Source organism: Pipistrellus hanaki, assembly GCF_964339955.1.
Source record: "Pipistrellus hanaki genome assembly, chromosome: 5".
Taxonomy (NCBI): domain Eukaryota; kingdom Metazoa; phylum Chordata; class Mammalia; order Chiroptera; family Vespertilionidae; genus Pipistrellus; species Pipistrellus hanaki.
The window spans coordinates 89,777,348-89,805,308 of NC_140507.1; the positions used below are offsets into that span (position 1 = coordinate 89,777,348).

A 27,961-nucleotide genomic window follows, 5' to 3' on the forward strand; every position below is an offset into this window, starting at 1 on the left:
GAACCCGGGACCTTTCAGTCCCCAAGCCGACGTTCTATCCATTGAGCCAAACCGGTCCTGGCTAAATGTTCAGTAATCTTAAGTATATCCCAACCAATCTCCAGAATTTTTTCATCTTTCCAAACTGAAACTCCTCACCCATTCAGTAATGATTCCCCATTCCCGCATACTTCTGGCCCTGGCACCCACCACCCCACTCACTCTAAAGAGCACACACATGTGGAACCTTTTGAGTCTGGTTTACTTCCCTCGATGGAATGTCCTAAGGCTCATCCATGTGTAGCATGTGTCAGAATTTTCTCCTTCGTGAAGGCTAAATGATATTTTGTGGCGTGTACTATATATGACCCATTGTGCTTATCCATTCATTCTTTTTAAAATAAAATATTTTTGCTGATTTTTAGAGAGAAAGGAAGGGAGAGAGAGAGAAACATTGTTAGAGGGTGACCTTGATTTACTGCCCCTTGCAGGCCCCCTACTGGGACTTAACCTCATAACCCTGACATTTCTGACCAGGAATCTAACCAGCAAACTTTTTGGTGTACAGGACGCTGTCCAGCCAACTGAGCCACACCGGCCAGGGCATTTCATTCTTTGATGGACACTTAGGTTGCTTTCACCTTCTGGCCACTGAATAATGTTGCTATGAATATGGGTGCATTTTTTAAATTTTTAGGTGCATTTATTTATTTATTTATCTTAGGTAATCATAGATTCACCTCAGATGTAAGAAATAACAGATACAATGCAATACAGTGTTACAAGCTGGTAGATACAATGTCATAAGCAGCATACTGACATCAATACACACAGAATACAGAACGTTTGCTTTCAGAAGCATCCTTCCTATTGCCTTTTCGGCCACACCCAGTGCTCTCACTCCAGCCTCTCCTTGGTCTCTGATAACCATCGGATAGTGTTGTTTAAGAACATTACTAGTAAGTAAGTGGGTTCATACAGTATGTCACATTTGGGTGTGGACTTTTTAAAAAATTTATTGGGGTAACGCTGGTTAACAAAATTATGCAGGGTTTTCAGGTGCACAATTCTACAACACATCATCTGTACACTATTGTGTGTTCACCACCCAAGTCAAGCCTCCGTCACCATTTATCCCTCCTCAGTCACCACACTATTGTCCCTGTCCATAAGTTTTTTAGTTTTTCTCTTTTTTTTTTTTTTTTTTTTTTTTTTTTGCCCAATCCCTCCACCTAATATTCAAACACCCCCCAGAACTCCCCCTCCCCTGCTGTCAGCTGGCTCTCTATCTATAAGTGTCTCTATTTTGCTCGTTAGTTCATTTTGTTCATTAGATTCCGCATATGAGTGAAATCATATGGTACTTGTCTTTCTCTCATTGGCGTATTTCACTTACTACATAATGTTCTTCAGATACATCTATGCTGTCACAAAGGGTAAGGTTTCCTTTTTTTTTTACAGCCAAGAGCCAAGTGGTATTCCATTATGTAAATGTACCACAGCTCTTTTTATCCACCCATCTATTGATGGACAGTTCCAAATCTTGGCTATTGTAAATAACACTGCAATGAACATAGGGGTACAAATATTCTTTCGAATTAATGTGTTGTGTTTCTTCTTTTAAATTCCCCAAAGTAGTGGAATCACTGGGTCATAAGGCAGTTCCATTTTTAATGTTTTCCATAGGGCTGCACCAATCTGCATTCCTACCAACAGTGCTCAACCACTGAGCCACGCCAGCCAGGCTCCTTTGTCAAATATTGACCCAAAGGTGTGTGTTTAATTTGGGGATCTCTATCATGTTCCATTGATCTATATGTCTATTTTTGTGCCAGTACCATGCTGTTTTGATTACTATGGCCTTGTAATAGAGCTTGATATCAAGTAGTGTGATTTCTCCAGCTTCTTTTTTTTCTCAAGATTGCTATTGCTATTTGGGATCTTTTGTGGTTCCCTATAAATTTTTGGAATATTTGTTCTAGTATTACGAAATATACTGGTAAGAATTGCATTGAATCTATACGTTGCTTTCGATAGTATGCACATTTTAATTATATGTTAATTCTTTCTAGTCATGAACATGGTATGGTATATGCTTCTACTTATTTGTATCTTCAGTTTTTCTTCAGTGTCTTATAATTTTCTGAGTACAGGTCTTTTACTTCTTTGGTTAAAATTATTCCTTGGTATTTTATTTTATTTTTAAGCAGTTGTGAATGATATTGTTTTCTTAGTTTCCCTTTCTGATAATTTATTATTGCAACTGAGGAATTTGTACATGGCTCAGCAATTCTGCAATGATTTCTTACAGAGAGGAAGGGAGAGGGATAGAGAGCTAGAAACATCAATGAGAGAGAAACAATGGTCAGCTGCCCCTGCACACTCTCTATACTGGGGATGTGCCCGAAACCAAGGTACATGCCCTTGACCGGAATCGAACCTATGACGCTTCAGTCCGCAGGCTGATGCTCTATCCACTGAGCCAAACTAGTCAGGGCATGAATACATACTTTTTGGTGATGAAAAAAAAAAAAAGCAACTGATTTTTGGATATTTTGTATCCTGTTACTTTACTGAATTCATTGATCAGTTCTGGTAGTTTTTTGGTGGAATAGTTAGGATTCTCTTTATTCAGTATCATATCATCTGCAAATAATATGCTTTTCTTCTCTCTTTCTAATTTGGATGTCTTTTATTTCTTCTTGTCTGATTGATATGGTTAGGATTTCCAGTACCATGTTGAATAAGAGTGGTAAAAGTGGACATCCAGCCGAAACCGGTTTGGCTTAATGGATAGAGCGTCGGCCTGCGGACTGAAAGGTCCCAGGTTCGATTCCGGTGAAGGGCATGACCTTGGTTGTGGGCACATCCCCAGTGGGAGGTGTGCAAGAGGCAGCTGATCGATGTTTCTCTCTCATCAATGTTTCTAACTCTATTTCTCTCTCTTCCTCTCTGTAAAAAACCAATAAAATATATTTTTTAAAAAGTGGACATCCATGTTAAGGGAAACACTTAAAGTTTTTGCCATTGAGTATGATTTTGGCTCTGGGTCTGTCATATATGGCCTTTATTACATTGAGGTATATTCCCTGTATTCCACTTTGTAGGGAGTTTTTACATAAATGGGTGCTCTATTTTATCAAATGCTTTTTCTGCATCTATTTTCTTTTCTGCATCTATTTTTTTAAAATATATTTTTATTAATTTTAGAGAAATAGAAATGGAAACATCAATGATGAGAGACAGACAGTCATTGATCTGCTGCCTCCTGCATGCCCCCTACACTGGGGATCAAGCCAGCAACCCAGACATATGCTTCGACTGGAAATTTAACCTTGACCTCCTGGTTCATAAGTTGACACTCAATCAACTAAGCCATGCTGTCCAGGCTTTTTTCTGTGTCTATTGATATAAACATGTGGCTTTTATCCTTCATTTTGTTTATTTGGTGTATAATGTTTATTAATTTCCAGATATTATACCAATCTTGCAGGGGATGGTTTTCAATCAGCATAATTCTGTGGAGCTTCAACAAGTGTTTTGCATGTGTCAGTTGTCCATTCTGTCTTTATGGCTGAGGAAAGACCCCACCGTATGGATGTACCACAGTTTGTTGAATCATCCACCTGCTGAAGGAGATCTGGGTGGTTTCTGGTTTAGGGCATTTTGCATAACGCTGCTGTAAACATTTGTGTACAGGTTTTGTGTGAACATCAGTTTTCATTTCTCTGGGAACACCTGCCCAGGTATGCAATTGTTGGGCTGTCTGGTACCTTTTTCCAGAGCGACTGTACCATTTTACATTTCCACTATATTCCCCACATCCTTGCAAAACAGTGACGATGTCACTGTTTTTTAATTAATTGATTTTTTTATTGCCATTTTCAGGGACCTTAATGACTTCAATGTCTTTAAGGCTCGTAACATGGCTTTGCTATTGCCAGCTTTGTCTAAATTTCTGCAGAAACACGTTCAGATAAGTAGACTCATTGGCTGGCTCTCACCATTTTTTATTTTAGCCATTCTGATAGATGCATGCTGATAGCTCCTTTGGACTTAAATTTGAATTCTCTAATGGCTGATGAAGTTGGCCATCTTTTCATGTGCTCATCTGTAATCTATATCCTCGCCATGAAAGGTCTCCATGACTTTTGCCCTTTTTTTTTTTTTTTTTTACTTTATCTCTGTTGTTGAGTGTATTACAGATGTCTTCCCCTTTTTTTCCCCATTAACTCTCTCCACCCCACACCCACCTCTCCCAGGCCTTCACCATACTACTGTCCATGTTCTAATTGTCCATTTTGCTTTTTTTACTGTTGAGTTTTGAAAACACTTTATATAGTCTGCATACTTATCCTTTGTTGGATGTATGTTTTGTAAATATTTCTTCTCATCCCATCCATTTCACAGAGTCTTTAGCAGAGCAAAAGTTTTAAATTTGGGTTAAGTTAATCAGTTTTTTCTTTTAAGGATCATGCTTTTGGTATAAAGTCTAAGGCCTCTTTGCCTAGTTTGAGATCCCAAAGGTTTTCTATGTTTTTTTCCGTTAGTTATCCACTTCACATTTTGGTCCAAAATACATTAACCCAACAATTACGTACCTGGGTGATCATAGATTCAACCTATGATTACAATCTGTGGTCCATTTGCATTTAAGTGTGTAGCTCTGATTTTTGTATAAGGTGGAGAATTAAGTCACAGTTTGTTTTTGTTTTGTTGTTTTGTTTTTGCTAGTGCATGTCCAATTGCTTCGGCTTTCTTGGCAGAAAAGTTTGTTTCCACTGAGTTGCTTTTATTCTTTTGTCAAAGATCAGTTGAGCATATTGTGTGGGTTATTCTTGGATTCTCTGTTTTGTTGCATTGATGTATTTGTCTTTCTTTGCACTAATAGTACACAGTTTATATGTAGACTGGCTCCTCTTATTTTATTCTTCCTTTTCAAAATTATGTATTTTCATTTCTTTGCTTTTTTCTATGCATTTTAGAATAATCAATCTTGCCCATATCTGCAAAAAGTCCCACTGAGATTTTGATAAGAATTTTGTTAAACATGTGTGTCAATTTAGGGAGCATTGACATGTTTACTATCTGGTTCTCGTGATCTCTGAATGTTATACGCCTTTCCATTCTCTTTGATTTCTTTCATCACTGGTTGGGATTCTCAGTGCACAAGTTCTATACATCTTTTGTTATACATAAGTACCTCATTTTTTAAGCAATTGCAAATGGTATTATATTTTTAATTTTGATGAAAATAGAATCATTTCTAGTATAAGATATTACACAACAGATATTTGTATGTTTATTTTATATTTTGTGACCTTGCTGGATTCATATATCAGTTTTAAGAAGGGTTGTTTTTTTTTGTTTTTTGTTTTAATGTGTATTTGTTTGTTTTTAAATAGAGACCTGGATTTTCTATGTAGACAGTCATGTTATATGCAGATAAGGACAGTTTTATTTTGTTCCAGTTTTTATGCCTTTTTTTTTTTCCTTGCCTCATTCCATTGGTAAGGACCTCTACACAATGTTGAATAGCAGTGGTGAGAGGATTTCCTTGCCTTGTTCCTACATTTAGGGGTAAAATGTTATCTACCATTAAATATGCTGTTAGCTATAAGTTTTTGTAAATTTTCTTAAGATGAAGCACCTCAATTTTTTTCCTGATGTTTCTTATTGTGTATGGGGGTTGGATTTAATCAAAGTCTTTTCTGTTTCAGTAGATAACGGACATGTGAATTTTCTTTAGGCTGTTAATGTGCTGACTATGTTGACTGATTTTTAATTATTGAACCAGCCTTGCATTCCCTTATTGTCATGGTATAAAAACTCTTTACCTATTGCTGAGTTTTGTTTGCTATTATTTTGTATCTGTTCAGGAGTGATATTGATCAGTGCTTATTTTATTGCCTTTGTCTAGCTTTGGTTTCAAGGTAATACTAGCTTCATAAGCTGAATTTGGAAGTGTCCACTCCTCTTATTATAAGAGACTAGAGGCCTGATGCATGAAATTCATGCACAGGGGGTGGGGGTGGGGGTGGGGGATAGGGGATCCCTCAGCTCGGCCTTCACCTCCTCTCCATTCCAGGATGCCTCAAATGATGTCCGCAGGGATTGGGCCTAAACCAGCAGTTGGACATCCCTCTCACAATTGGGGACCACTGGCTCTTAACTGCTCGCCTGCCTGCCTGCCTGATCCCTCCTAACCACTTTACCCACCTGCCTGGTTGGCCCTAACTACCTCTGCTTTGGCCCCCACCACTGTGGCTTTGTCTAGAAGATGTCCGGTCTAATTAGCATATTACCCTTTTATTAGTACAGATTTTGCAAAATTGGTGTTAGTTTTTTAAAGACTTGGTAGAATTCTCTAGTGAAATCTATGAGCTGGGAGACTTAACTGGGGTTTAGCAGAAGTGGTATTTTATTTTTATTTTTTAAATTTATTTTTTTTCTTGTTTTTATTGATTTGAGAGAGGGAGAAATAGAAAAGAAACATCAATGATGAGAGAGAATCATTGATTGACTGCCTCCTGCATGCCCCACACTGGGGATCAAGCCCACAACCCGAGCAAGTGCCCTGATCGCATGTATCCTGACCAGGAATCAAACTGTGACCTCCTGGTTCATAGGTTGATGTTCATCCCCTGAGCCTCACTGGCTGGGCTGGAAGTGATATTTTAATTACAGGTTCAACATCCTTCATGGGGGCTGTTCATACTATCTACTTCATAGTAGATGAGCTGTAGTGGTTTGTGCCTTCTCAGGCGGCTCTCTACAGGAATTGAACCTTGACGTCCAGTTCATAGGTCGACGCTCAGCCACTGGTTGGGCTGAAGTGAGTTTTGTTTAAATAGCAGACACAGGTAGACCTCATATTACTGCGTTTTCATCAATATCGAGGCAAGGCCTTCCACAAGCAACAACATTATTACTCACTGAGATCTCACAGGATGGCTTGCTTTTTTTTAGCAATAACTTTTTTTAAAAAAATTATGGTATGTACATTGTATTTTTATTCATGATCAACTGCCTCCTGCACACTCCCTACTGGGGATCAAGCCCACAACCTGGACATGTGCTCTTGACTGGAATTGAACCCAGGATTCTTCAGTCCATAGGCCAACGCTCTATCCACTAAGCCAAACCAGCATTATGAACCAATCTTTGCTAGTTTCCAACTTCTCTTTTGCAGCTGCCTCATTCTCTCAGCCTGCATAGAAGTGAAGAGAGTTAGGGTCTTGTTCTATTATTGGGCTTGGGCTTAAGGGAATATTGTGGCTGATTGGGATTTTATCCAGACCATTAAAACTCTCCATATTAGTAATAAGGATTTCACTTTCTTACCATTTGTGTGTTTATTGGAGTATCACTTTTAATTTACCTCAAGAATTTTTTCTTTGCATTCATAACTTGGTCTGTTTGGTGCAAGAGGCCTAGAGATCAGCTTATTTTGGCTAGTTTTCCCTTTTCTTTTCTTTTTTTCTTTTTTTTTTTTTTTGTCTGGCTTCTTTCTTCCTTGGAGGATTAGGTGTACATGGGACCATCTCACATAGCAGCACTTATTTCAGTGGGTCTCTGGTGCTGATGGAGTCTGCCCCTTTAGTGTATCAGTCGTAGAGGTGGTTATGTGGTGCTTTCTACCATGTGAGCTGGCTCTGGGGCCTCCCAGGAGGTGCTGGCCGAGGTCAGCTTCTGCCCGTATTCTGCCTGGAGCCACCCAGCATGAGCTACAAAGCTATCTGCAGATGGCTGCTACTTGTGCTGGGCTTGGAGGTACTCAGAGACCAAGCTGTGATATAAGTCTAGCTGCTGCTTGTGCCAGGCATGGAGCCACTTATCAAGAGGTATGGGGCACTGAGGCCAGATGCTATTTGAGAGATTTCACGAATGTCTGGAGCATGAGCCAAGGTAAGCCCTTAGTATGGAAAAGCCACTGGAAACAGCTTGAGTGGACCCACAAGTTGGGTGAGGTGGGGTTCCAGGGACTCTCCGGGGTAAGCCAGATTGATGGAGTCTCAGATATAGTGCACGCTAGCCTGTGGGCTCTGTGGGGAGTGCAGTCTTATAAAAGGAACAGTGGCTTCTGCCAGTACTTCTGTTTGGAGAAAGCTGCCTCTCTAATGACTGACAATTCGGTTCCTCTCTGTATGTCTCTGGTACTTTCAAGCTGCTGTCCCAGAGCTGGAGCTCAGAGGGAGTGAGCCTGTGTACGTCCGTGCATGGCCCTTTAAGAGGAACTGGTTGGGACTCCAGCAGTCCTCTGTCTCCCTCAGCCTCAATCCCCGCTGGTTTTTACAGCCAGAAGTTATGACGATTTCTCTTCCTGGCACTGGAACCCTAGTGTATGGCTGGTGTGGGGCTGGGACCTCTTCTCCTGAGGGATGACCTTTGTAGCTGAGATCCCTTCCAGTTTTTATCCCCCACACATAGGTGTGGGACCAACCTGTTCCGTGTTCCCACTTCTACCAGTCTTGAGGTGGCTTCTTTAAATCCTTAGTTGTAAGACTTCCATTCAGCTCAATTTCACGTGGTTTCTGAATGATGGTTATTCATAGGATTAATTTCATTATTGTGTCTGAGGGGAACATGGAGGCCTGGAGAGAGGGAGAGAGATGGGAGCAGCCCCTTGATGGAGCAGTCAGAACACACAACCTTGATTGCTGATGTTCACCCTCTTATATGCCAGTAGATGCAATCCGTGATGCCCCGAGCAGATATGGGAGTAACATCGAAGATCACTTATCACAGATTCTCGTAACAAACATAGTAATAAAAACGTTTAAATTATTGCAAGAATTACCAAAATGTGCCACAGAAGCACAAAGTGAGCAAATGGTGGAAATAGGTGCCTCCAGCCTCCACCCTGCACAGAATGGCGTGTCCGTGCAGCACAGTCAGCCCGGGATGCCTGTGTTGTGGCTTCAGTCCCTGCAGTTCCATTTGTTATTCTTGTGATCTTCTGTTGTCTTTGCTGAGACGATGTCTTTGCGGAGGGTTTTTATTTTTAGTATGCTTGTAATTGTTCATTGAAGCATTTTTATCGAGGCTTCTTCTTTTCTTGTCACATGGTTCTTAACAGCTCACCTCTGTTGGTCTTTTTTCCCTCCTGTTTGTGATTCCTCTGTGTTCTTCATTGTCCCTGACGGAGGCTTCTGAGCGGAGGTGGGAGCTCACTGATGGTGTGTGTGTGTGTGTGTGTGTGTGGCAGGGGCTGCCATTGGCCTGCAGGGACAGAAGTCCTGGCTCCCCATTGGTCCTCCTGAGACCCCTCTGCAGCCTGGTTTGGGGAAGTCTGGGCTCCCCGGGTGGTTGTGCGGTGCTTGGTGGAAGTAGAGCAGTTATTGTCTGTCTGACTCTACTGCGCTTTCCTGGTTCTGTGGCTGAGTGAACAGGTTTTGTTGGGTTTTATTTTTATCTGTGCCTGCTGGTATTTCTGGATTGCCAGCTCCTGCTTTTGCTATTTGAGGCATAAAGAAAACCGTGGTCCTCAATGCCATGGACCCCAGGCGTTGGCTGTCAGGGCTTGAGCTGTCCTTAGTGGAAGGAGCCGGAGAAAGTACACCTGCCCCATCTCTGAGAAGGCAGCAGGCTTTCCCCCAGCCAGTCTCCCATTGTGACATATGGGCACGATTTAGAAAGTGAAAGTGTGGTGCATGTCCCAGTTCCCTCAGAAGAAATGTTTGCATGCACTTTCTTCTGGATTTGGGTCTTGCTGCGGTCACTCTGTAGATCATTGGGCCCTATTTTTATGCTTCTCTCCAAGTGTAAGCTTCCCCCACATGACACAAAGCTCCCTGGGTGTCCTCCTGAGGCCGTGTCGGCGTTCTGGGTCATTGGCCTGTGCTGGCACGCAGTTTGCTTCCATAGTTTGTGAACATCCTTGCCCACTGTTTTCGCAGACACCAGCGAGGGTCAAAGGGAAACAGGACCCACATTTCTTTTGATAATATATGCTGCCAATTTTTTCTTGGAACTGCAGAGCCAGACACCTCCCAGTGCTGTCCCAGGGCCCAGATTCCTCTCATATTTCATCAGTGGTGGCAGTTAGCATCTTTTCCTCATTAAGGGACTGTCAGGGAGGGAAAAAACTCTTTTTCTCTACTTTCTTAGGTTCAGTGGCCGGGGCCCTGCAAACTGACAAGAGAGATTCACAGGAGAAAAAAAGACTGATTTCATGTGCCTATGGGGTGCCTGACAGAAATGAAATGAAAATCTCGAAACAGCAGTCAGAGCTTATATACCATTTTCATGGAGAAATGACAAGACAAAGGAAAAGGAATTTGAGCTTCAAGGGGCAGTAAGTTGTGGGCAGGTAAATATACGTGGACACTGTGGAAGATAAGGTTTATTTAGTGGTTTGTGATGCTGCCGTGGGCTGATAAAAACCCAGACTTCTTTCTGCTAATCCAGAGTCACTGTGCCCTTCCCGGGAGAAGGGGAAGCGGTGTTCCTGCATCAAGGGACATTCAGACTTTGTTTCTCTGTTCGCTTCAGCTCAAACAGTCTTTTGCCAAGCCTGCTCATTTTGGGGGGGCATATTTGATCCCTTTCGAGATCAAATTATTTTCTCCGAGGCCCTGTCTTCCACTCTGAGGGACTTGTCCCGGGGGCCGGCTTCCCCAGACTTGCCTCTTGCTACCAGCAAAGCCAATTGGGGACCCCTTCACATGCAGCTTTTCAAATTGCACCCCACACCAGCTGAGGCAGAATGTGCATTTTTACCTGTATTTCATTATTTTCCTTTGGAATTAATTTCAAACTTGGGGAGATTATAAGAATAGGACAGGGATTTCCAAATACCCTTTACTTTAATTTCTGTATATTCCTTCTCTCCCCTTCCCGGTCTGTCTCACCTCCTGCCTCTGCATACATTTTGTCCTGAAATTTTCAGAGACTTTGTGTCTCTCTCGTCATACGGAAGCATATTTTCTAAAAGCTAGGATGGTTGCTTACCTAACCACAATACAGCAGGTTCTCGAGTAAGTTGTATCGTTCAGTACCTTTTTTTCCCCTTCTTTTTAAAAATACATATTTTTATTGATTTCAGAGAGGAAGGGGGGGTAGAGAGAGAGAGAGGGAAAGGAAAGAAAGGAGGGAAAGGAAAGGAAAGGAAAGGAAAGGAAAGGAAAGGAAAGGAAAGGAAAGGAAAGGAAAGGAAAGGAAAGGAAAGGAAAGGAAAGGAAAGGAGGAAGGAAGGAAGGAAGGAAGGAAGGAAGGAAGGAAGGAAGGAAGGAAGGAAGGAAGGAAGGAAGGAGGGAAGGAGGGAAGGAAGGAAGGAAAGAAAATAGATCAGTGATGAGAGAATCATTGATCGGCTGTCTCCTGCACGCCCCACAGTGGGGATCGAGCCAGAAACTCGGGGCATGTGTCCTGTCTGGGAATCAAACCTTAATCTCCTGGATCATATAGGTTAATGCTCAACCACTGAGCCACATCAGCCATCACGTTGATGTGGAGAGAAAATCGATTTCTGGCCGGGGACAGGGTGACTCACATGCCGTATGGAGTTGGCCCGTTCTCCCCACACTTGCATGGTTTCTCTCCGGGGACTCCATTCCTTGTCCCAAAGATGTGCATGAGGGCAATTGGTGCGTCTGCCTCGTAGCTGAGTGTGAGCGGGTGTAAGTACCTGCGATGGAAGGACTAGAAGGCCATCCTGTCCAGGGTCCGTGGGTCCTGCCAGGGCCAAGCTGCCAGAGAGGCTCCACCTGGCCACCACGACCCTGAATCAGCGTGTGGGGAAGTCATGTTCTTAATTATTCTTATCAATCTTTCTTAACTGTCTGTATAGCTCACATTTATTTCCGTGTTTGATATGAGAAGTATTTTGGGTCTTCATATAGAAATTTGGTGGTTTTTGGTTTTTTTTTTGTGACCAGAAATATGCCACCGGAACTTGGTCTAGTCTATGCCAATGCCCCTGATCAAACTGGTTTCCTTATACATCGTTTAAAGTCACAGTTTCCAGGAGCCTATCCTCAACGTTAAGTAGGGACTTACTGTGTGTGTCACGTACTGGAAATTTAACATCTAAATCACATATAGCAGGGTTGTGCTTCTCGTTTCCTTATCCTGGCTCCAGTGTTTCCTCCTTGGGGTGTCCATGTTTGTCATGGCATCAGGAATCCTGGAGAGTGAAGACTGGACCTCAGTACGGTTTAATTCCTGCTGAGATTCAAGTCACATGTTTTGGTGGGAATGCTGGGCTGAGTCATGTCCTTCCAGAGCTCCTGACAGCGCTGAGCGCCAGGGCAGGGTTCCTAGGTAATTTTTAATATGATATTTATAAAACTTGAGTATAATCTATAGATTTCTTCTGTCTCTCTATAGCTTTATTATTATTTTTAAATTCTTTATTGTTGAAAGTATTACATGTGCTCCCTTTCCCTCTTTCCCCCCCTCCCCCCTCCTATTGGCCACTTCTAACCTACCCCTGCCCTCTCCCCAGGCCTTCCCCACCTTATTGTCTGTGTCCATGGGTTATGCATATATACATACAGGTTCTTTGGTTGATCTCGTTCCCTCCATCCCTCCATCCCTCCTCCCCCAACATCCCTCTGAGATTCCTCATTCTGTCCCATGATTTTACTTATCTGGGTCTATTTTGTTCATCATTTTATTTGTTAATTAGATTCCACATATGAGTGCGATCATGTGATACTTATCTTTCTCTGGCTGGCTTATTTCACTTAGCGTAATACTCTCCAGTCCCTATATGCTATCTCAAAGGGTAAGAGGTCCTTTTTTTTTTTTTTTTAAATTAAATTTAATTTTTTAAAATACATTTTTTATTGTTGATATTATTACAAATATCTTCCATTTTGTCCGCCTTTTCCCCTCTTGCCAGGCTCTACCTGGTCTTCACCACCCTGTGGCCCATGTCTATGGGCTAAGCATGAAAGTATATATGCATAGCTTTCAGAGATCATTCTTTTTACAGCTGCATAGTATTCCATGGTATAAACGTACCTCAGCTTTTTATCCATTCTTCTACTGATGGGCACTTGGGCTATTTCCAGATCTTAGCTATTGTACATTGCGCTGCTATGCACATAGGGGCGCATACATTTTTTCTGATTGGTGTTTTGTGTTTCTTAGGATATATTCCTAGAAGTGGGATCACTGGGTCAAATAACAGTTCCATATTTAATTTTTTGAGGAAACTCCATACTGTTTTCCATAATGGCTGCACCAGTCTGCATTCCCCCCAGCAGTGTACTAGGGTTCCTTTTTCTCCACATCCTCGCCAGCACTTGTTGATTTGTTGATGATGGCCTTCCTGACAGGTGTGAGATGATACCTCATTGTCATTTTAATTTGCACCTCTCTGGTGGTCAATGACTTTGAGCATTTTTTCATACATCTCTTGGCCTTCTGTATGTCTGCTTTAGTGAAGTGTCTGTTTAGGTCCTTTGCCCATTTTTTAAATTGGATTGTCTTTTTTATTAAGTTGCAGGAGTTCCTTATGTGTTTTCAATATTAACCTTTTATCAAATGTATCATTGCCAAGCATTTTCTCCCATACACTGAGCTCCCTTTTCGTTTTGTTGATGGTTTCTTTTGCTGTGCAGAAGCTTGTTATGTTGATATAGTTCCATTTGTTTATTTTCTCCTTAGTTACCTTTGCCCTAAAAGATGTATCCTGTAACCATATTCCTATAAGGAATGTCTGAGATTTTGCTACCTTTGATTTCTTTAGGATTTTTATGGTTTCACAGTTTACATTTAAGTGTTTTATCTATTTTGAGTTTATTCTTATGTATGGTGTAAGTTGGTGGTCTAGTTTCATTTTTTTGCATTTATCTGTCCAATTTTCCCAATACATTTATAGAAGAGACTGTCTTGACTCCATTGTATGCTCTTGCCTCCTTTGTCAAATATTAATGGAGCATAGTGTCTTGGGTCGGTTTCTGGAGTCACTGTTCTGTTCCATTGATCTATATGCCTGCTCTTATGGCTGTACTTGGCTGTGATGATTATGCTGGCTTTGTAATATAATTTCCTATCTGGTATTGTGATTCTTTCAATTGTTCTTGTTTCTTAAGATTGCTGTGGCTCTTTGGGGCCTATTTTGGTTCCATATAAATTTTTGGAGTATTTGTTGTAGATCTGTGAAATATGCTGTTGGTATTATAGTAGGAATTGCATTGAATCTGTAGATTGCCTTTGGTAGTATGGTCATTTTAATGATGTTACTTCTATCAATCCATGAACACGGTATATTTTTCAACTTGTTTATATCTTCCTCTATCTATTTTTTCAATGTCCTGTGGTTTTCCGAGTACAAGTCTTTCACCTCCTTGGTTAAGTTTATCTCTAAGAATGTAATTTTTTTTTTTTTTTTTTTTTCTGCAGTGGTAAATTGATTGCTTGTTTATGTATCCTGTAACCATATTTCTACAAGGAATTCATTTTGGTGTATTAAAAAGCCATCAGTTTTGGGGTATTTATTTTGTGTCCTGATACATTGCCAAATTCATTTATTAAATCTAGTGGGTTTCTTTTGCAGTCTTTATGGTTTTCTATGTATAATATCACGTCATCTGCAAATAATTCCTCCTTTCCAACTTGGTTGCCTTTTATTTCTTCTTGTTTGATCACTGTGGCTAGGACTTTCAGTACTATCCTATCTAATAAAAGAGTAATATGCAAATCAACCATCACTCCAACACACGAAATGGCTGCCCCCATGTGGACACAAGATGGTTACCACAAGATGGCCAGCAGGGGGGGGCAGTTGGAAGGGACCAGGCCTGCAAGGGAGTACAGTTGGGGGCAATCAAGCCTGCAGGGGAGGGCAGTTAGGAGTGACCAGGCCAGCAGAGGAGGGAAGTTGGGGGCGACCGGGCCTGCAGGAAATGGCAGTTCTGGGGGACCCAAGCCTATAGGGTAGGGCAGTTAGTGTTGACCAGGCCTGTAGGGGAGGGCAGTTAGGGGTGTCAGGTTGGCAGGGGAGCAGTTAGGCATCAATCAGGCTGGTAGGGGAGTGGTTAGGGGGTGATCAGGAAGGCAAGCAGGTGAGCAGTTGGGAGCCAGCAATCCTGGATTGTGAGAGGGATGTCTGACTGGCCATTTAGGCCCAATCCTACTGGGCAGTCCCAGATTGGAGAGGGTGCAGGCTGGGAGGGTGCACCCTCCCCCTCACCCCTTTGTGCACAAATTTCCTGTACCAGGCCTCTAGTGTTGATAAGAGTGGTGAAAGAACATCCCTGTCTTGTCCCTGTCTTTAGGGGAAATGGTTTTAGGTTTTGCCTATTGAGTATGATATAGGCTATAAGTTTGTCATATATATCCTTTATTATGTTGAGATATGATTCCTCTATTCCCACATTGCTGAGATTTTTTATCAAAAGTAGGTGTTGGATTTTGTTGGATTCTTTTTCTGCATCTGTTGATATGATCATGTGATTTTTGTCTTTCAGTTTGTTTATGTGATGTATCTGGTTTTTGATTTGTGAATATTGTAGCAGGCTTGCATTCCTGAAATAAATCCCATTTGGTCATCTTGTATGACCTTTTTAATATATTGCTGGATCTGATTTGCTAATATTTTGTTGAGGATTTTAGCATCTATGTTCATCAGGGATATTGGCCTGTACTTCTCTTTCTTTGTAGTGTCTTTATCTGGCTTTGGAATTAGGATAATGCTGGCCTCATAAAAAGAGTTTGGAAGTGTTCCTTCCTCTTGGATTTTTGGAATAGTTTGGGAGGATAGGTGTTAGTTCTTCTTTGACCGTTTGGTAAAACTTCCCTGTGAAGCCACCTGGACCAGGGATTTTCTTTGCTAGGAGCTTTTTGTTTACTGCTTCTATTTCTTCAGTTGTTATTGGCCTATTCAGGTTTTCTGATTCTTCCTGATTCAATATCTCTTATATCCACATTGTCTGGCTTGTATGCACGTAGTTTTCCATAGTATATTCTTACAATCCTTTGTATTTCTGTGATGTTAGTTGTTACTTCACTGTTTTTCCTTTCCGGTTTTATTTATTTGGGTTCTCTCTCTTTGTCTTTCCTGGAACCAATGAAAATGGACACACAATAACACAACATCTCTATGATATAGCAAAAGCGGTCCCGAGAGGGAAGTTCATAGAACTACAGGTCTACCTCAAAAAACAAGAAAAATTAATAATAAACTATTTAACCCCACAACTTAAAGAATTTAGAAAGAGAACAAATAAAGCCCAGAGTAAGTAGAAGGAAGGAAATAATAAAGATTAGAGCAGAAATAAGTGACAGAGAGACTAAAAAACAATACAAAAAATCAATGGAAGCAAGAGCAGAACCTTTGAAAGGATAAACAATATTGATGAACCGTTAGCCAGATCATGAAGAAAAAAACCTGATTCTCTCATCATTGATGTTTCTACCTCTCTCTCCCTCTTCCTTCCTCTCTGAAATCGATATAAATATATTTTAAGCTCTCCGCCCTGCGTTGATGCAGCCTCTGCTGCTTTCGTTTGGCCTCAAGAAAAAAAAAAGAGAAAACATTCAAAACAAAACCTCATGCCGAAACCGGTTTGGCTCAGTGGATAGAGCGTCAGCCTGTGGACTGAAAGGTCCCAGGTTCAATTCCGGTCAAGGACATGTACCTTGGTTGCGGGCACATCCCCAGTAGGGGGTGTGCAGGAGGCAGCTGATCGATGATTCTCTCTCATCAATGTTTCTAACTCTCTATCCCTCTCTCTTCCTCTCTGTAAAAAATCAATAAAATATATTTTAAAAAAACTCAAAAATGCTTTAAAATCTGGGGGCGGGTGGTGGGGGGCGGTATGTGGAGAGAAGAAAAATCGAATCCTCCTGGAACCTACGGGAAAGTCACTTTTGCACACTCTGGCCTGCCAGCCGCCTCCATGGCACCCGGGAGTGGGTGGCAAGCCGCGCTGTCCCTGCGCCCGCGCCTCGTGGCAGCCCCGCACCGTCCTCCCCGAGCACCATGTGTCCGGCTGCCCGTGGCGGCCCGCGGCGGCCCGCGTGAAGGCGGCTGTGCACTCGGCCCCCCAGGCTTACATGCTGACAAATACTTTGCATTCCTCTTCCCCAGCTGTAATCTTAAACTGCCAGCAGCCCAAGGCCTGTATTTGAAGAAAAACGCGTATCCCAGAGGCCGTGTGGGTACCGTTTGGCTGGCTCTTTAAGAATTTTTGTAATTTGGAGGAAAGTCCCTATTTTAATACATTTATTGATATTTGGAAATTTGGAGCTGAAAATGACAAACTCGCGGGGAAAGCCATATTGTTTTTGAGAGCCTTTGTCTGCAGTCCTGCAGTCTCAAATGAGCCGCCCAGGACTCCTGGGTCCCTCCTGCCCTGCCACCCGTGAGCAGGTTGCACGCCGACTGGGGAAGAACCCGTTTTGTCTTGAGTGGTCCCTATAAGAAGTCCTGGCAGGGCGTGGGGCCACAGGGACTGGGGAGATGACCGCTGCCGCCAGCAGCTACCCGGGGGCCTCCCTGTGTGGGGGTGACTTGCACTGGGACGTGCTGCATGAGAAGTTCAGCCTGCGGGGCCTGGGCTTCCATCCGGGTCTGCACGACGGAACCACCTCTGCTCACTGAGTTATGCTGGTGCTGAGCGGGCCCGGGATCCTGTGAACTTGTGATTGAGGGAAAGCCAGTCCGCATCATGGAATCTCAAAGGGATCCCTTTTTGAGAAAAGCTGGTGTGGAAAATGTCTCCATCAAGAACCTGGAAGAAATCTATAGATAACAAGGCACTTTATGATACTTTTTCTACTTCTGGGAACATCCTGACCTGCAAGGTGGTGTGTGACAAGAATGGCTCTGAGGGTGATGCTTTCGTTCACTTCGAGACCCAAGAGGCTGCAGACAAGGCCCACCGAGAAGATGAACAGCACGCTCCTCAATGACAACAAAGTGTCTGTGGGCAGATTCAAGTCTCAAAAAGAGTGGGAAGCCAAACTTGGGGGCAAAGCAAAGGAGTTCACTAAGATGTATGTCAAAAACTTTGGGGAAGAGGTGGATGGGTGATGAGAGACTAAAGAAGCTATTCAGCCAATTTGGAAAGACCCTAAGTGTCACGGTGATGAGAGATCCCAATGGGAAATCCAAAGGCTTTGGCTTTGTGAGTTAAAAAAAAAACAAACAAAAAAACCCAAAACACAATGAGGATAGCTCTAGTTGGTTTGGCTCAATGGATAGAGTATCGGTCTACGGAGGGTCCTGGTTTGATTCGGTAAAAGGCACATGCTCAGGTTGCAGGCTTGAACCTCAGTGGGAGGCGCACAGGAGGCAGCTGATCAATGATTCTTTTTTCATCATTAATGTTTCTCTCTCTCCCCCTTCCTCTCTGAAGTAAATAAGAATAAATTTTAAAATGCACACATATGAGGATACGGCTGTGGAAGAGATGAATGGAGAAGAAATCAGTGGGAAAGTCATTTTTGTAGGCTGTGCACAGGAAAAAGTGGAATGGCAGGCCAAGTTAAAGCAGAAATTTGAACACAAGAGAATTAATTAGTCGATATCAGGGGGTGAATCTCTGCAGTGAGAACTTGGATGACAGCTCTAGAAATGGCGTGGTGTTTGCTGGACAGAACCTGGTGGTGTCTCGGTCTTCCTTAGCTGCCTGGGACTGTGTGCCCTGCCCACAACCTTGGCCACCAGAGTCCCCATGGTTTGCGTTCGGCGAAACGAGATAGGAAGGAGGTGGATCCCAGGTGAGAGCTAGAGAGCAGCCTTCTGCTCTCTCCCTTCCGTGCACACATGGGACAGGGTGTGTCCTCAGCCCCAGCTCACTCCCTTCTTTGCAGCGACCCTTCCCTAGCTTGTCCTTGGACTGAGGCGTCCCTGTTCTGTGGTTTCAGAAACGGGTTTTTCCTTTGGAGGACGTGATCTTCTGTTTCTCGCAAGAGGACTGGTCCCTTCTAGACCCTGCGCAGACTGGCTTCTACGGGGAGTTCATCATCGGAGAGGACTGTGGGGTTTCACTGCCTCCAGGTAGGACATCCTTGCACCCTCTCCCGAGGCCGGGGAACTGGGGGCCCACGTCTGAATTTGCCGACCACCCTCCATCCCTAACGTGAGGTCACCTGCACACAGCGACTCTGAGGGCTCTTAGTAGAGGCATCCTCCCCTGCCGCTGTCACATGTAGATCAGGCCTACTGGCTGTTCTGCACTCGAAACCAAACATAACAGCTTCCCGTGCACCCACTTTCCTTCGATCATTCTGATCCTATGGCTTCTGAAGCTCAGGGTTTCTACCTCGCGGGCCTGACAGCTGCCCCAAGCCCACAGCTCCCCCACTAGTGTGCCCTTCCCCGCCCTCTGCTTGCTCAAGCCTCTCTGCAGCCCTGCATGGCCCTGTCACCGCCATGGGTTGGCCTGTGTCCCTCCGGGTCACTGAGGAATGTGTGTGTGTGTCGTCCCCCCTTTTCTGTGAACAGACGACCCAGCAGCCCAGCAGGACCTCTCTCAGGGTGAGGAGAACGAGCTGTGTGTTCCCGAGCTGCAGGACGTCCAGGGCAAGGGTGCTACCCAGGTCTCCTACTTGGGTGAGTCATGGTTCCACCACTGGGGGGACAGAGTAGGGTGGTAGGTGGTGCTGACCAGAGGTGGGCCGCTCCCTGCCAGCCCTCTGCAACCCCAGGCTCTTGTCTCAGTAGAGCATGTTTTGCCTCCTCCATGACTTCTCCCAGAAAGAATGAAGGTTTATTTTTTTTTTGCGGGTGTGGGGTCACACTCATCAGCCAGGGACTAGGACACAGTGGGAATGTCCTTCTCTGCTATAAACAGCGCCTGGGCTGTGCTGACAGGCCAGCGGCCCCTCCACAGGTGAGGCCATCCTCCAGAGGTCAGGTGGAGAAGGAGCACCAGTGCAGGACCTCCAGGTGTCTCCTTCTCTAGTCCTTTCACCACAGGCGAAGTGTGGGGAAACGAAGGCACAGGTGCTGGGCCTTGGCCTACAACAGCACAGCATTGGCGGCAGCATTTCCCACTCCCCCATCTGGGCTTGGTGTAAGTTGTTAACCACTTGCCATGACGCCTGAGACACTGCTCCTTCAGGACTAAAGGCTTTGTATGGTTTCAACAGCAGCCCCCACTCCTTCCCCTTCAGAACCTAGAGCTGGCACAGTGCAGTCACGTGTGGTCTCCATTCCCACCTGGACGAGCACGCAGGGCCTCAGGGGGACCAGCTCCCTGTGCTGGCAGCCCCGCAGGCTCTGTGCAGACTGTTTATGCAGGGTCTGCGAGGGGCCCGGGGCCTGTGGGAATCCCACCACAGAAGTGGAATGACCATAGGGTGGCGGTCACTTCTTCACAGGCAGGTGGACAGGCAGATTCAGGACTCGTGCTAACTCCTTATAGCTTCACAATCTTTTTGCCTACAAATTCATCTGCTCCACAAACATTGACTGAGTGGCTGCCCGAGAAGGGAGTTCAGTGCTGCCCTTGGCTCATGGATGCCTCTCCAGGTAGTGCCACAGCTGCATGACAAAACCACCTTTCCATTTTCTTCTCTGGAAAGACGCTCCAAGTGTCCAGCCATTCCAGGCCGAAGAAAGAGGAAAACAGGATGAGCTACAGGGACCAGAGTTCCAGGCCTGCGAGCAGACGACACTTGCTCAGAGCACCTGCCCAGGTAAAGAGAGTCTGGGGTGTATGATACATATGTGAGCATATGTGTGCGCGTGGTATGTGTACATGTGGTATCTGCTGTGTGGTATGTGCATGTTTTGTGTGTATGGTGTCTGGTGTGTTGAAGTGGGAACGTGTATGGTGTGTGCATGCATGTTTGCTGGTGCGGGTAGGGTCAGGGATTGAACTCTCGAGGTCCTTGCTGACCAGCCACTCCTGTGAGTTGTCAGCTTACTGTGCTGGGTTCCATTTTGCTGGGATCTCCCAGCTGAGCTCCTGCCCAAGACCCTCCCCTCCTGACCTCCCCCTGGCAGGTTGAAGCAGGTACACCACAGCGCTGCTGGCCATTAGGGGTGTTTCTTCCCTGAGCACAGAAGCCAGAGTCCTGGGCAAAGCCTTGGACCTAAAGAGCAGGAGTGTGGCATGCCTGCAAAAGGGATTCTGGGGTGTCCTCCACCTGCCTCATAGGGTCATGTTGGTAAAAGTCACCACCTCCAGAGGCAAAGACTGAAATGTGGCCGTCTTTTTTTTTTAAATATGTTTTTATTCATTTTTAGAGAAAGAGGAATCTTTTAAGTGAGAGGGATAGACAATAGGCTGCCTCCTGCACACCTCATACTGGGGATCAAACCCACAATCCAGGCATGTGCCCTGACCAGGAATCGAACCAGTGACCTCTTAGTTCATGGGCTGATGTTCACTGAGCCACACCAGCTGGGCATTGTGGCCATCTTTAATGTCCTTGGGGTTAAGTTGTTGTTCCAGACACCGTACCCGAGTCTCTGGTCCTTTTTTGTTTTCTTTTGTTCTTTTTTAAAATTCCAGTTGACATACAATATTATATTAGTCTCTGGTTCATAGTACTTAAACCCACTGTGTGATGGAGACTTTCTACAGCTGTGGGGACTGATTCACGTACAGTCTTTTACCTGAGATATCTTTTGGAGCAAGAGTTGTCTGGCAAAGAATTATATGCACCATGTGTTCATAGCAGCACAATTTACAATAGCTAAGATCTGGAAACAGCCCAAGTGCCCATCAGTAGATGAGTGGATAACAAAAGGCGTGGTGCATTTATACCATGGAATGCTATGCAGCTGTAAAAAAGAATCTTTTAGCCTTTGAGACAGCGTGGAGGGACCTGGAGAGTATCATGCTAAGTGAAATAAGCTACCCAGAGAAAGACATGATATTTATTACATAATCTCACTCATATATGGAATGTAATAAACAAAAGAAAATGATGATCAGAGTGGATCCAGAGACATGGAAGCATGGGACAGAGTGTGGAACCTCAGAGAGAAGGTGGGGGAGGGTGGGTGGATGGGAGATAATCAAAGACCTTGTATGCATATATACTTAACACAAGCAGTAAAGTGCAGAAGGCCTGGTGTTGGGGAGGGATTGGGGGCCGGCAGGAGAGGGTCAGTGGGGGGAAAAGGGGGACATACATAATCCAACAATAAAGAATTTAAAAAATAAAAAAGAATTCTCCAGGTGATTCTGGGGTGAAGCCAAGATTCAGGGAGGGGAAAAAAGAGTTGTCTGGTATTGTGGTAATTCCACCTAGCTCTGTGCAGGGCTCCTGCTATTTCTGTTCACCCGTCACGTGTAGACAAAGGGGTTTTACGTTTACAGCAGATCCAGAAGGAGAATAGGCCCTTCCCCAAAACTTTGAGCTCCCTCACCGCTGGTTTTCTCAGGTGCGTGCAACAGGCTGAGAGTGGCCATGCGTAGCTGAGGATGGCCCCTTCCCCGAATGAGGGTGGCCATTTCAGTGGGGCTAGATGAATGCTTGTTGCCACATGTGCACTTCTGGCCTTCTCTGGCCTCTGCCTGCCCATAGCAGCCTCGTGATATACAGAATGGGTGCCTACATATGTATTAAATCATGTGTAGTCCTCAACCATAACCCCAAATGACAATTGGATTCCTCTCTCTATTTTACAGAAAAAAATTTAAAGGAGAAAGAGAAACATGTCAGGGGAATTGAGCTCAATCGGAGGATTGGTGATACTGAAGCCTGTGGCCATGCTGTGTGGCCTGGGGATGGATGATGGATGGTTCCCTGTGAGCTGGAGGGACTGAGGAGAGACGCAGGGAGGCTAGGAAGCCAGATTTGAAAAACAAAAGACTAAGGCATTATAAAGAATACTAGAGCCGAAACCGGTTTGGCTCAGTGGATAGAGCATCGGCCTGCAGACTGAAAGGTCCCGGGTTCGATTCCGGTCAAGTGCAGTTGGGGGTGACCAGGCCTGCAGGGGAGGGCAGTTAGGGTTGTACCTTGGTTGCTGGCACATCCCCAGTAGGGGGTGTGCAGGAGGCAGCTGATCGATGATTCTCTCTCATCCATGTTCCTAGCTCTCTGTCCCTCTCTCTCCCTCTCTGTAAAAAATCAATAAAATATATATTTTTAAAAAAATACTAGGGGCCTGGTGCACGAAATTCGTGCATGGGGTTGGGGGTGTCTCTCAGCCCAGCCTGCACACTCTCCAATCTGGGACCCCCTCGAGGAATGTCTGACTGCTCTTTCACAGTCCAGGACTGTTGGATCCCAGCTGTTTACCTGCCTGCCTTCCTGATTGCCCCTAACCACTTCTGCCAGCCTGATCACCTCCTAACCACTCCACTGCCAGCCTGTTTGCCCCTAACTGCCCTTCCCTGCAGGCCTGGTCAACCCTAACTGCCCTCCCCTGCAGGCCTGGTCACCCCCAATTGCTCTCCCCTGCAGGCCTGGGTCCCTCCCAACTGCCCTTCCCTGCAGGCCTGGTCACTCCCAACTTTCCTTTGCCAGCTTGGTCACCCCTAACTGTCCTCCCCTGCAGGCCTGGTCACCCCCAATTGCTCTCCCCTGCAGGCCTGGGTCCCTCCCAACTGCCCTTCCCTGCAGGCCTGGTCACTCCCAACTTTCCTTTGCCAGCTTGGTCACCCCTAACTGTCCTCTCCTGCAGGCCTGGTCCCCCTCAACTGCCCTCCCTGCTGGGCTGATTGCCCACAACTGCCTTCCCTTGCAGGCCTGTTCCCTCCCAAATGCCCTCCCCTGCTGGCCATCTTGTGGTGGCCATCTTTGTGTCCACATGGGGGCAGCCATCTTGTGTGTTGGAGTGATGGCCAATCTGCATATTACTCTTTTATTAGGTAGAATAGAGGCCTGGTGCATGGGTGGGGGCCAGCTGGTTTGTCCTGAAGGGTGTCCTGGATCAGGGTGGGAGTTCCCTTGGGGCATGGGGCGGCCTGATCAAGGGGCCTGTGGTGGTTTGCAGGCTGACCACATCCCCTGGCAACCCAATCGGAGGTCTGGGCCGGCCAGGGTGTGCAGAAAGTTTGGTTTCCTCTATCGCTGGGGGAAACCCTAGCCTCCTCCTCTTTCCAGTTCCTCTGAGGCTGCTGCCATTTCTGTTTGGATTTATGTATCTTCTATCATTGAAACTCTGTAGCCTTGAGTGGAGGCGTAGGCCAGCAAGTGCAGGCGAAAAGCTTGGCTTCTTCCATTGCCAGGGAAACCCAAGCTACCCTCCTGCTTTCTGTGGCCGTAGCCATCTTGGTTGGGTTTATTTGCATATTTGCTCTTGAGTGGCTGGTGGGTGTAGTGGAGTGATGGTTAATTTGCATACTAGTCTTTTATTAAATAGGATATTCTTATGATGTTAGGATGGGGAAGCTTTCTTATAAGATATAAAACCAAAAAGAGATTAATAAATGTGTTGTATTTTAAAACTGAAAAACAAATGTGCTGAAACAATATACATAAAATTAAAAAAAGAAAAAAAAAAGGAAAGGAAAGGAAAACAGGGATTATGTGCAAATAAGAGGCAACAGATTCAGACTCATAACTTTGACTTCATAGAAAAGGCAAGCTATGATGGCTTGGCAATGTGGAGTCAAGCCCAGACCTGGGCCTGCCAGCCCACGTTCAGACCCTCAGTCTGACACCCATGACCTGTCACGGTGGACCCTGGGTCAGCGACTTCTGCTCAGGAGCCCCAGGGGCAGAATGAAAAAATCAGAGTACCTGTTGTGGGGTTCAGTGTTTGTGCCCCCCCTCCCCCTACACACACACACACACACACACACACACACACACACACCTCCTTCTATAGTCATCACTCCCTGATTTCACTGTTTCTCTGGTGTTTGGGGCACACTGCTAAATCCCACCTCATCTAGTAACAACTCCTAACATTGTGTAAATGGCCCACAGGAGCACTGTGGCCCACAGGCCCCCTTTTAGAAATTGCATTTATTTTTGTCACTTCAGCTGATTTGAGGGGTTGTCATCCTGTATGCACTGTATTAGTCTCCTAAGGAGGCTCAAACAACAGAAATTGGTTTTCTCAAAATGCTGGAAGTCTGAGGTCTAGTATCAGGAGGGGCACCTCCTGCAGCAAGTCTCCTTGGCCAGTAGCTGGCTGTCTTCTCCCTGAGCTTCCACATGCCTGTGTCCTAATATCTTCTTGGAAGGATGCCAGTCGGCTTACAAGCCACTCCAGTGATCGTGTTTTAACTTAACTCTTGAAAGGCCTTAATTCCAAAGATAGTCACATCCTGAGGTATTTGGAGTTATGACTTAAGCATAATAGGGATTTTTAGGAGATGCACTTCTGCCTTAGCACTCCGCCCTCTGGTCCCCTAAGTTCATGTCCTCACATTCAAAATGCATTCACTCTTCCCCCATAACCCCCAACGTCGTACCTGTTCCGTCATCCACTCTAAGTGGCCTCCACATTGCTTTCCTGCAGCCGGAGGTGACCCGCCGCCCCCTAAGAGCAGCCTGGATGAGGAGGTGACCATCGAGATCGTCCTGTCCAGCTCTGGGGATGAGGACTCCCAGCTGGGCCCCTACTGCACAGAGGAGACACGGAGCCCCCTGGGGAAGCAAAACGGCACCCCCGTGCCCCAGCAGAATGGCCTCTCGGCGGGGGGCGAGGTGCACCCCTCCGGGAAGTCCTACGTGTGCCCCAACTGCGGCAAGGTCTTCCGCTGGAGGGTCAACTTCATCCGGCACCTGCGCAGCCGCAGGGAGCGGGAGAAGCTGCACGAGTGCTCGGTGTGCGGGGAGCTGTTCAGTGACAGCGAGGACCTGGACGGGCACCTGGAGGCCCACGAGGCCCAGAAACCCTTCCGCTGCGGGGCCTGCGGGAAGAGCTTCCGCCTCAACTCGCACCTGCTCTGCCACACGCGGGTCCACACCGAACCGACCGAGCCCCAGCCCGCGATCGGGAGTGAGCAGGGGGCGGCGGAGTCCCCCGGCGGGGAGCCCGATGCCCCACCGGCCGAGGGCCGGGCCCGGGTGAGCATCCGGTGCTGTGACTGCGGGAAGCTGTTCCAGCGGCCGGAACACCTGGCCAGGCACCGCAGCATTGTGCACGCCAAGGACCGGGCGCGGCCCTTCCGGTGCCGCTACTGCGTCAAAAGCTTCCTGCACAACTCCGACCTCCTGCGCCACCAGCGCCTGCACATGAAGCGCCGCTCCAAGCAGGCCCTCAACTCCTACTGACCGCTCCTGGGCAGACCTCACCTTCCCCCCCTTCGCTCTCAGGTAGAAACGAGATAGTGATCAACGGAGCATTTCTTTCGTCTCTGCTGTGCCAAAAAGCAGGGAGGGAGGTGCATAAGCAGCTTGGACCCGCCCGGCCTTTCTGGGTCAGAAGAGAGCCCCGTCCAGTGCTTCCCAGGCGGCCTGAGGGACCGGACTGCCCCAATGCAGTGACCATTGGGGTCTGTCCCTTGCCACCAACTCACTACACTGCCATGCTGCCTTGTCTGGACCCCTGCCCCTGTCTGGAGGTCCCAGGGTAACTGTACTTCCCAGCTGAGAGCAAGAAGTTGTGGGCGTGGTAATGGCTAGAAAAAGGCAGGGAGTGCATGTGGGCAGCAAGGCCAGGCTCACCAATCCCGCCGTGTCACCAGCTGACCCAGAGAGCACCCGCTGTTCTGGGCAGCCTGCGAAGGGAACTGTGCCATACTTTATTTGCCATGGCAGCTGCTTATTAGAGTTCACTGAGGGCCATACCCACATTTTAAATTGTTGCACACTCTGCTCAAATGTCATTCCTTTGTACGTGAAGGCCCCAGTAGATGGTTGTGGGGTAGAAGAGGTTGTCATCCTTCGAAAGGCACTTAAGTTCCCCTGCCCGCCCCAGTGTGTCCGGGAGTGTGGACCTCAGCCAGCCCCAGGAGGGGTTCTGTTGTCTGGATGAGGGGCAGTGGAAACGACCTCCTGGGAGGTTGGGCTTTCCATACCTAGTAACTTAGTCTACTGTCCATATTCATTTGCTAGGGCTGCCTTAACAAAATACCGAAAACAGGGTGACTTAGAGCAACAGAAACCTATTGCCTCAGTTTTGGAGGCTGGAAGTCCAATGTCACGGGGTCAGTGTGCTGGTTTCTGGAAGGGAAGTTCTGTTCCACACCTCTCCCCCAGCTTCTGGTGGTGCTGGCAGTCGATGATGTTCCTTGTAGAGATATTACCCCGTCTCTGCCTTCACCTTCATGTGGTGTCCCTGTGCACTGCCTGTCTCCAAATTTCCCCTTTTTATACAGACACCATATTGGATCAGGGCCCCCATACCTATTCTGGTATGTTCCTTGTCTTAATTAGTAACATCCACAATGACCATATTTCTAGGAAAGGCCGCATTCTGATGTATTGGGGTTAGGACGTAAATATGAATCTGGGGTGATGGGGAGACCATTCAATCCACAACAGCAGATAGTCTTGCAATTATCTGGTCATCCCTGATAAACAGATGAGTCAACAGAAGCTGCAGTTGGCTTGCTGTCCATCCACTGGAAGCAGCATAGCTTTGAAAGTGCGTGGCCTGGAGTTCTGGATTGGGAGTGACGGTTGGCTGTGTAGTCTCAAGCAACGAAAACCATGGTGTTGTTCCTGGAAGACTGGTAACATCGGCCAGGCTCAATGTGGGGAGAGCACAGATGGACATTTTGTGTTATTTGTCCATCAGCAGGCAGCCAGGCCCCTTGTCACTTCTGTTGCCACACGAGATGCCATCAAATCCTATGGAAGAGCCACAGGTTTTATAATTCTGATTACTGTGCCTGTGTAGACACCCCTGCATCCCAAGGAGCAGTAAATGCAATAAATAAAAACTGTCAGGTCATACCCTGAACAAAAAATAAATATTGGGGCTCTCCATTTCTAAATAATTTGCCTCTTATTGATCTGCCAGGAAAAGGGGGAAAGTGAATCTTTAAGGCTATTGAGGAGGAAATTCCAAATAGAAGCCAGGTTATACATTTGCCCCACCCTCATGCACTTACGCTCAAGGGCTTGTCAGCTGGAAGGTGGTTCCCAATCTGCTTCAGACATTTGTGAAATGGAGGAACATTGCCCCACTCACTGTTGTGTCTTACCTGTAAAACTA

General features: G+C 45.9%; 1 protein-coding gene across 5 annotated transcripts in view; it reads left to right on the plus strand.

Moving 5' to 3' along the window:
• Positions 1-27,743, plus strand: part of ZNF496 (zinc finger protein 496) — a 36,618-nt gene extending 8,875 nt beyond the window's left edge. For all 5 annotated transcript variants that reach the window (XM_084885163.1, XM_084885164.1, XM_084885161.1 and 2 more), the window contains 4 exons: positions 18,805-18,937; positions 19,385-19,492; positions 20,467-20,580; positions 25,316-27,743. In XM_084885163.1, coding sequence (XP_084741289.1) covers positions 18,805-18,937; positions 19,385-19,492; positions 20,467-20,580; positions 25,316-26,073 — 1,113 coding nt within the window. In that variant the 3' untranslated portion in view covers positions 26,074-27,743. The remainder of the gene's footprint in view (positions 1-18,804; positions 18,938-19,384; positions 19,493-20,466; positions 20,581-25,315) is intronic.
• Positions 27,744-27,961: the final 218 nt, after the last annotated feature.